At 40.6% G+C, this 10,649-nt stretch overlaps 1 protein-coding gene across 1 annotated transcript; it reads left to right on the forward strand.

Moving 5' to 3' along the window:
• The first annotated feature begins 547 nt into the window (after window positions 1-547).
• On the forward strand, window positions 548-8,556 carry GTF3A (general transcription factor IIIA). Its single transcript, XM_075198934.1, has 9 exons — window positions 548-774; window positions 3,190-3,290; window positions 3,689-3,785; window positions 4,606-4,694; window positions 5,077-5,150; window positions 5,901-5,987; window positions 6,814-7,043; window positions 7,507-7,557; window positions 8,088-8,556. The coding sequence occupies exons 1-9, from the start codon at window positions 580-582 to the stop codon at window positions 8,262-8,264; spliced, it is 1,101 nt and encodes a 366-aa protein (XP_075055035.1). The 5' UTR covers window positions 548-579; the 3' UTR covers window positions 8,265-8,556.
• The last annotated feature ends 2,093 nt before the right edge of the window (window positions 8,557-10,649 follow it).

Here is a 10,649-nt window from a genome sequence, read left to right on the forward strand (position 1 = left end):
AAAAAAAACTTAGCGTTAAAAATGGAATTGAATTGCAGGTAAAGTTAACCTGCTCGAAAATTTTTTAAAAAAACTGTGTTAAAACTTAACGGACACAATTGAATAACTGCTCTGTGTGTAGATAAAGTTAAGAGAATTGATTGTTCCCTGCAAACTCTCTAGAGAGATAAAATATAACTGTTACTATGACTTCCCTAACTGCAGGTAAAACCTACACACCCCCTCTATTACTGTCTGACACTTGGAAGGATAAACGCAGAACCAACTGCAGCACTAGTAGGAAACTGTTATAACATTACAAAGATGTCGCGCTTTTACTTCAAAGTCATCCACGTGACAACAGAAGGCCTGTACCAAGTTGTATCGGTGAGATCCTGTAATACTTTGACCCTTGGAAAGACAAAACATCCATATCTTGTATTGCAGACGCTTAACATCAAACAGTCTATAATAAATAAAGGTCAGATTGTGTCACATTACCCAGCTTGAACACGTGTGCCTTGAACAAGTACACCATAGGTCCGTCCACCCCTACAGTGTGTGTGCCAGTGGTTCAGCCCAGTTCTAGAAAGCCGGGCCATGGCGGTCGTCGTGGCTTCCTGGTGCAGCCAGGTTGCGATACGGGAAAGAGAAGAGTCTGGGACTTGTAGTACGATGGGGGAGAAGGAGCCGCCGGTCCTGTATAAGCGGTATCTCTGCTCATTCCCTGACTGTAACGCCACTTATAACAAGAACTGGAAGCTGCAGGCTCATCTGTGCAAGCACACGGGGCAGGTGAGGCGGACGGGGCTGATCTGTCAGTGGTGTGATGGTTCTATTGCCATTTGGGGGCTTTACAAACACCGCGGGGTGGGGAGGTGATCATTTTGCCTAGGGCTAGGTGGCATCTCATGAAACATCGGGCATTGCCCCACTGTACTGCTCGGTGTACATCTGACTACCACGTGTGCTGTGACTGACAGCTTCTACTTGATGCTGCCAATTCCTGTGGGCAACTTGTCTGTAACGCATTTTGCATTTACACATGTGTTTCAGTGGTGCTGTCTGGCCACTATTGGCATAGGGTTCATACTGACAATAGTGTCTTGTATCTTGTTTATTGTTGGAAATATTGAAGTCTTGTATCTCTACACCTTAGTAGAAACATGTCATATTATCATATCTTTTATATTTTAGTTTAGATGCTACTTTCAAAGAAATTGGGAGGGATGAGTTTACTGAAAGTCTGTGGTGTAAATCTGGGGCATGTTCAGACATGTATTTTTGAAAAGTGGTGTGAGCAAATGAGCTGTGTAGAATTAATTTTGATGTATTTGAAGTTGATGTATATGCTTATAGACCCTGCTATAGCTGTGGAAAGTACACCTGGGTCTGGAGTTCTCAAATAGCACCCTGGTTGAGCCTTGGCGAGTCTACATAATGTATTGTTTAACTGTTTAAAATGTAATGTGTAATATACTACTATGCTATACATTGATTTTACAAAGACAATACAATCTTCAGCAGCTGAGTAAAGCCTTCATTCAGTTTTTATCCTGTTAGGGCAAAGCTGCTCAATACTGCTGTTTTCCTGGGGCTGTTTCTGTAGTACAGCAGGTTTTTTTTTGTAAACTATCTTATGGGTTTTGACCACATGTACCAGTAAGCATGGACTGTGCCGCAGCTTATTGGTCCCCACAGACATCTCAGTGGCCTTTTTTTTTTTTTTTCTCTGGTCATATACTAGAGAAATGGAGGAGCCTTAGAAAATACTGTGCAATTTGCAGTTCCTACTGTGGCGGCACATTAATTTTTTTTAACTTTTCTGCAAATAACTGTACTTAACTACATGGGTACCACTGTTAGGTTCTCCATGAACAGCTGTTTTCAATTATCCTGCTGACTGCGCAGCCATTACCAGAAAGCCCCAGTGTCAGATGATGGCCCTGGGCTGGTGGGAGAAGTCACTATAGAGCTGGATGTGTTTTCGTCTGAAGTGTTCTCTTCAGCATGGAATATGTGGAAATGTAACATCATGGGTTGTGTGGATTGTAGTCAATTTATCCATGGTGTTGGACTCTAAATTCTAAGCTTTGGGTACATAAAGCATGTTTTTATTTGTAATAAACTTCAAGTTTGTTTAGTATTTGTATGGGAGTTATATTTGGGACAACACTGCTTTAGGCAGCACAGTGGTTAGCATTGCTGTCTAATAACCTTGGGGTCAATGGTTTGGTTCCAACCAGAGTTGTGGGAATCCTCCCATGGTCCAAAAACATAATGGAAGGATAATTAGCTTCTGACTATGTTGAGCTTAGTCTACATTCCCTACCACTTACACACTAAACTCCAATGGTGCATCGACTGATGTAAATGACAAGTCTCAGTACAGCGCTTGCGTAATATTAGTGCTTTTATAAGCAAATGATAGATAAAATCTCCCTGGTGTCTTGAAACTGCCTTTATATTTTTCCAGCTTAGTTTGGAAGATAACATGTTATCAAACCATATAAAAGCCATGCAAAGTATGGTGGCAGGTACTCTAATGCACCTAGCTGTTGTGGGAAGTGGTATATGTGTATTGCTGTCCTAGCAGTTTGAGTATCTCATTCAATTTGGGTGGTAACATTTTCCCTTCTACTTAAAGCTGCCATGCCACTTGCATGTAATTTTGCTACTGTCTTCCTTATTAAATCATTCTGCACACGGGCCCAGCTGATAATTGAGACTGAGTGGGAGGACCAATCAAGACACAATATTGGTCCTCGCGCCACTTCCTCTCCATGAAAGACTTTAATGGTGCTTGTAATTTCTTCACAATATAAATTGACTTAGGAGTTACTTGTAGTATACTAGTAGAAACCATGATCTTTCACTGTTTGACACAGGATACCTGTTTTTCTAGGTAAGCAATGAAGTGCTATATTATCTGGACCTCTTTAATTCTTTTTAACTGCACAAGAGCAAAAAATGTTTATACTATGGTCCAGACTTCCAGTTAAGAGATCTCATACCTGTATGTAATTCTTTTAATGCTACTGTAGGACTGCACAGTGAAAACTTGTAGTCCTACAAGCTTACTGGGTTTCCATGCACTTGTTCAAAACACATTCATTGGAAAGGTTCATAGTCATGTCAATTATAGGGATTTGTGGATTTTTTTTTATGGATAATCATGAAGACATTCAACAATGTTCTATTTTCACCTAGAAACCATTTACATGCACATATGAAGGATGTGGTAAAGACTTCACAACTTTGTATCATCTGACTCGACATTCTATGACACACAGTGGTGAGAAACCTTGCAAGTAAGTATACACAAGCTATTCAAGACTACCCATTGTAATGTAATACATTAGCAGGTATGTTCTACATAAGCTTTTATAACTTTAGCATTTAATTGTCATATCATAAGTTTAGCACAAATGACCATCCTTGCCTATTACTTAACCACCCGCCCCCTAAGCTTCCAGTATTTGAGGGCCACGCTCTTTTGCGTGCTTAGAATGAGCAGATGGCAATATGTGCTATAACACACTGGCTTACTTGGCAATGCCCATCTCTGTAATTGTCTGATCTCAGTGACTGAACATCGAATGAGGCATGGTTGGGTTTATCTGGGTATACAGTGCCTTTTAATGCCATAACAATTACTAGACTACTTTGAAAAGGTTTATGCTGACACTTTTTTCCATTCACGTTCCAGGTGTGAATCAGAAGATTGTGACTTAAGATTTTCTACAACATCTAACATGAAGAAACACTATAAAAGAGCTCACACTTCTCCGCGGCAGCTCTTTGTGGTATGAAACTAGTATTCTTTGAGCAGTCAGCTGTAGAAGTATCTAGTCGTTGTGTGAACTAATGATAACACGAGCAGTCAGTATCTATGAATCAGTGATGCCAAAGGTTCCTAGTCAACGAGTAGACTGAAATCTTAATGCCCAAAGAATAGCTTCATGATGTAGGCATCATGGGCCAGTTTGGTGAAAGCGTGGTCCTTTGTGTAACTTTAACTTGGAAGAACTTGCTTAAAGATGACCCTTTATGCAGTGCCCACATAATTGACTCTACCTATGCATATAAATCTGTGCAGCACACTGTCATGATCAGCAAGGGGTGACACATACTGGAATGTCAGGTATGTTGCCCATTGTATTGAGGGATTTCCTGACAACTAGATCTTCTAACTGTAATAACCAAATGCTTTTAATAAGGTTGTCATCTTTTGGCAAAGCACTCATTGTACCCCTGCCCCCATCCCTCCCCAATGTAGCAAATGGAAAGCCAGTCTGACCAGGCTCTCCTACATTATGAGTGCACAATGCAATATTGCTTGCTGCGTTGGTTCATGTAAGGAAATTCCCCCCACCCCCCTATATTTGCTGAAGTTTGTCCAAAGTGGGCATATTTTTAATTGCTCGCCATTTACGTACTCACACAGGCAAATAACATTCAATTGTATGACCTGAAGCCCTGTATAATGAATAGTATGTAGGTGTACACGTGTCTGACGCAGAGAAGGCTATCCTAGACGTGACCAATGTCTCTGATTGCCAATATAGCTCCTGGTTGTTTGTAAAGTCCTCCTTTGTAACTTTGTTTTGTGCCTTTCATGTTCAGTGTTATTTCACAGAATGTGGCAGAGAGTTCAAGAAGCATAATCAGCTGAAGGTTCATCAGTACATTCATACAAACCAGCATCCTTTCAAGTAAGTCTTATTTTACCTTTCTGGTGAGCAAACAATTAATGTCCCAAGGATAGTCGTCCTAAACCTGTATGGTGTACAATTGGGAGGTTAAAATGTAATATTTTAAATGCTGCACAAAAGCTAATTGGTCAGTATAGTGTTAACTATGTCATATTTATACAGAATGGTTACAAGTTAACATTTCCTGGTAATAGAAATATAAAGTATTGTGCATCACCTGATTATCTTAATCTGCTTCATTTTCCCAGTGCACATCTGTCTAATGCAATTAGCTCTAGTATTTGTATTACTAACATTACACTTTATTTGTATTACTAACGGGTAAATATTTATTGAGCTCTCTAATTCTAGCATTTAATACTGCATTTTTTATTACTCCTAGATGCACTCATGAAGGATGTGATAAAAACTTCTCTGCACCTTCTAAACTTAAACGCCATGAAAAAGTTCATGCAGGTACTTTAATCGATCCATTGAGTTAAGGGAACTTCCTATTGCATTACTGCAGGCCTGTCCAACCTGCGGCCCTCCAGATGTTCTGAAACTACAAGCCCCAGCATGCCTTGCCAGTAGACAACCAGTTGATAGCTGGAAGGGCATGCTGGGACTTGTAGTTTCACAACATCTAGAGGGCCGCAGGTTGGACAGGCCTGCATTACTGGTTTGTTGCTGGAACACAAGCCATGAATTTGCAAATGGGCCATTGCAGAAAATGACCCTCATTGTCTGCTGTATTAAGGTCTATGCTTTGCTTACTTCTGGCTAATCTTCTTTTTCTTGATACTTGCTGGACTGATGCCTAAATATTAGTTTGTTTGTTTTAGAACTGAACGTATGACAGGCTGATCTCCTACATACAGGCACATTCATGATGAAGGGCACAGGTAGAAGTGGTTACTGCCACGGAGTAGCCTAATCCTTTTATCGTTAAATGTTAGAATTCTTAAACGGCTTTATGTCTAACGCTTCCAGGCAAAACTTATTTTCATCACCTCCATGTACAACGCTGCATAATGGTGCTTTATAAAGAAGATTATTGCCATCTTAAGTTCTAGCTAAACTTCAGTGGTGGCTTTAGTCCTGTTAACATCAACTTTTAGGCATTGACTTGTGAGAAACCCCCAGTTCTACAGACTTGCATCAGTTCTGAACAAATCGCACTAATCGGTCTACACATGATTTAAAAAAAAAATACATGTTTTGTAGGTTACCCATGCCAAAAAGACAGCGATTGTCCATTTGTGGGAAAGACCTGGACAGACTACCTGAAACATGTTGCAGTTAGTCACTCAGGTAAGGTCAGCAGCTTAGTCTTCAACTGTGCTCATCACCATGAGTAGAATTTTAAAATTGTTAGTCTACATGTAGACTTAATTGGTTCCAGGTATTTGCTTTTTATTGCCTTATTGAGCTCTACTATTGCATTACTGTAAACTCTTCCCTAGTGATGGAGACAGTCTAGCTTCAGCCACAATTCTTGGGCCATCAATCTCTCCTTTGACAGTCACCAGGTAAAAAGGCTTCATCTATTTGGTGCCAATGGTTTTGGCCAGATTGCACCTCAGGGTGTTAGTGAGAAGAACGATGCATCTGTTTTGTCAGCAGCAAGTTGGTTCTTTGGGTGGGTTTTTTTTTTCCTTGACTAGTACTTCTTTTGGTATCCTACTCAAGTAAATATCTTTTATGGGTCTATAGAATGGAGAAAATGTGTTTGGTGTAAAATGCATCTTGTTTCTAAACTTGGCTACTTCCACAAATTTGGCCCATGAAACATTCAACTTAGTCTGTGACTTCTGGTGGCTTGGAAAATGTTTCCCTCTCTAACACTGTTTGGTAACACATGCCTCACAGAATTGAGTGGATTCCAGTTGACCATGAAGGCCAATAAAGTAAAATATACAATATGTAACTGGTCCTTGGCAGTTGGAGTACTCATAACTCCATAAGGCACTTGCAGAAAATTTTGTAGGCTGAATCAATGTTTGAGAATGTAGCACATCAGATGCCTCAGGCAGTAGGAATTATCCCTATAATCAACATTAGGCATTTTGGCTACCTTGGGAATAAACCATTTATAAGTTACAAAATCCACTATGTGAAAGGCTTTCTTGTTCTGCAGAACCAGCTGTTTGTGACGTGTGTAATCGCAAGTTCAAGACCAAGTTATACCTAAAAGATCACAAGAAAAGCCATGGGGAGGAGAGGTTTGTCTACCGCTGTCCACGTGAGGGCTGTACCCGGACTTATACTACAAAATTCAATCTTCAAAGCCATATAATTTCCTTCCACGATGATCTACGGTCTTTTGCTTGTGAACATGATGGTTGCGGCAAAACATTTGCTATGAAGGCAAGTATTAATAATCCTACTAGCTGATCGTTTCAAGTTTGTGCGATGGCTTTTATAAAACATGCAAGGTCAACATTGGTCACACTTGTGGACTGAAATACAGGTTGCGCAACAAAACACCCAGATGGCAATCAGTGGCTGCCTCAGCCCTTCTGTCCCTGTACGGTTGTTAATCTGCAGGTGCTTGGAACAAGCTGTGGGATGTAGTTTAATCAGATATAAATTAAAATAAAAGCCATTACAATGGCTTTACATATCCTTGTTCTGCTACATAACATATCAAGTGTACGCCACACCTGTAGTTGTAAGCTGTTTGGATAGAGCCCATCTTTAACGCATGTTCCCATATCTGTATCCCCATTGCCACAGTGTAGTATGGAACGCAATTCCAGCTTTAGTCCGTATTGAAGAAATCTCTATGGGAATGAACTGTCCTTGATGAAAAATATCCTTTTTATTTCAGCAAAGTCTGGACAGACATGTGAATACCCATGATCCACAGAAGAAAAAGATGGTGAGTGTTGTATATTTAACTTTCAAAATGATCCCAATCAGTCCAAACCAGGCTGAGTGCAGTGTGTATACTCCTGTATTTGAGATAGGACCCTGGTGAGGTTGGTGTAGGGAGATCTGGTGGGAGATGTTGGAAGGAATAAATCAACTTGTACCTCTTATCAAGGTCTTTAATAAAGGCAAACCCTTACATAGGTTGGAGGGACCTCCTTTTATTGGAGAGTTGATTATATAATCCTTGTAGGTCGTACAACATAACTTATTACATTCAACTACCATGCTGTCAGATTTATTTTCTACTAGGTTTATAAGTGCCTCAGTCAGTTACCCATTGTCGCCAGATTGCTTTCCATCTAACACAGGCCTGTCCAACCTGCGGCCCTCCAGATGTGAAACGACAAGTCCCAGCATGCCCTTCCAGCCATCAACAGATAGTCTACTGGCAAAGCATGCTGGGGCTTGTAGTTTCACAACACCTGGAGGGCCACAGGTTGGACAGGCATGATCTAACATGTTTCACCCCTTGTCTAGGAGAAGCCGCCACGTCCTAAAAGAAGCCTCGCTTCCCGCCTCTCTGGATACAAGCCTAAGAAATCCTCAAAAAAGCGATCAACGCAAAAATCTCTTCCAGATTCAGTATCGGAAAAGCTGCCAGAAGCCCCAAAATCAGACGAAGATTTAATACTGGATAAGCTGAGCCTGAAATAGCTGTAATTTACTAGTAAAGCAGTTTATATTTTATGTTAAAAATACCTCGAGCTAACCCATTTTTGTGGGTGTTTTGTATTGAGACTTCCAATATGTTTGGCTCTTTTTATTTAACTTTTTTCCTGAGTCAGGTTATTTTACTTTTAATAGTTATGTTTCACTTTCGGTTATTTGAATCTGTTCAGCAGCTGCCAGCTCATGTGCTTATCTGAATAAGAATCATTCTGCAACGCTTGCAGAGTACCTGGTTGAAATACCATTTGTACATTCTGTATTAAAGAGGTAAAGCAGATACGAAGGTCTTTGATCATTTTTGTAAACTTGTGTGACGATACCATGTTTTCTGGTCCAATTCTATCCACTTCACTCTGGCTGGCCACTCACCCACAGGTGCCCCCCTAGGCCAGAGAATTCTACCCACTACCTTCTAAGGTTCTTAGTCACTCAGGCAAATACAGTTAGAAAGTAAAATACATTTATTGTTTTTATTACAATCCCTAGATTAAGTACAGAGTAAATAAATACCAGGCAGGTTTACCACATCTGTCCCTTACCCCACTAGCTTAAGGAACGAAGTCACCTGGAAGTCCTGACTTAAAGACCCATGGAGTTCTCCTAGCTGCAGCTGTAGTGCATTGGTAGGGAACAAACTCAAAACCAGCTACACTGTACCTTCCATGAATCAAATCCCAGAATGATTATCACCCCCTTGCTCCTGTGTAGCTCCTCAAATTTCCATAGTGGTTTCCCCTCTCTGGGCAAACCACTGGGTCTCTTCGTTAAACATTGGTTACTCCTGCCCTAAGGGGTATTGGAGAGGGGAGTGGGGATGAGCTCTACTTTCACAGAAACTCCCCCTGCCAGATTGTAGACCAAATGTCTGGAGTAGTCTTGTGAAAACAACTGATACTAATTAGCCTTCCTCCTCACAAGTATCTTGAAACCAGATCGCTACCCATAACCCACCTGGGTTCACGCTAAGGACATTGAATAAGAACCTCACAGCCACATCAACAATATACACATTTACAATAAGCTACAATGTCCACTTATCCACATGTAATTGGACACTGCAGTTAAAAAAGCACATGTTATAATCCACATATTGTGAGAAACAAGGGACACAATGGTTAGGGTGATATTTATACCTCGTTTCACCACAACTTGCATTTCATGTAGATCAATATTTAATACTTGTTCCACTAGTTCTATATAAACAGTGAGTTTCCACACAAAAAATGTATAAGTGGTGTGCCTTTAATTTAGCAGCAAGGAACATTGGTGGCAAAGCTGTAATTTCTGCTAATGTCTCTCTGATTTTCAAAGATCAAGATATGCTGCTGAGACTGGAACAATTCAAACATACCCAGAATCCTAAACTGTAACTTCTGTTTTTAATTTTTAAATACCCCAGTTATCCCAGTTTGTCTTAGTATGTTGTTCTACTGGTTTGTGACACACTTGATGATTTATCTTTTGCTAAATGAGTTTAGTAATGTATGAGTACTGAGGCTTGACAATCTGCAAACGCCAATCGCCATATTTAACTTCCAATAGTATTTTTTTTAATTTTCCAGAAATTATGGGGTACAGAAAGTAGAAAGGGATGGGGGGGGGGGGGTAAGGAAAGGACATAAAAATAAAAAGGGGAAGGATTGAAGGGGTACATAGTGGGGAGGAACACCTTAAACAATTCTGCTGTTAAACCATATTAAACACATGAGGGGGGGGACGACCCAATAGGTTCCCTTCCAATTCGTGATAGTTACACTAGTCAAATGGTCACCAGGGGACTACTAATAGGAACATTGGGGGACTTCGCTAAGTGTAGGAGATGCAGGTAGTAAATCGGTCTATTCGATTTGGACGCGCTCCCTCTCCGTCTGTAACATACACATGCCAGCTGAATCACTTCATTATCTGGGACGAGGTGGCAGTGGAGTAGGGCATCCCCTCTGTCTCCATTTCAAAGCTGAATTGGCCACTACTTTCGATATCAAGGGTATCTGTGGTGACTTCCAACCTTGAGCTAAGAAGGCTCTTCAATCGCCATGTTTAGACACCTTCATAAGCGCATCGCTTGGTTAGTCGGCTGGAAATACAGAACAAGGCCATGGAGTCTCAGAGCTACATGAAGCCAGTAGAGTTGGTATAATCATACAACTGGAATTACAGCCATACACTCGTTCAGTTGGGTTAAAGACAACATTGTTCTGGAAAGATATTATATATTTGGTGTGTGTGATGCCACTGGTTGATGAAAATGAATTATGTGGTACTGGATGTAAAGCATTTTATACAGTTGTACTACTTTGTATGCCACGCTTACATAACAAGGCCACACAAATGTGTTTCCTGAGCGTGTTCTCTATAAAGAGCAAGGAA

The sequence above is a fragment of the Mixophyes fleayi genome, chromosome 2 (assembly GCF_038048845.1).
Source record: "Mixophyes fleayi isolate aMixFle1 chromosome 2, aMixFle1.hap1, whole genome shotgun sequence".
Taxonomy (NCBI): Eukaryota; Metazoa; Chordata; class Amphibia; order Anura; family Limnodynastidae; genus Mixophyes; species Mixophyes fleayi.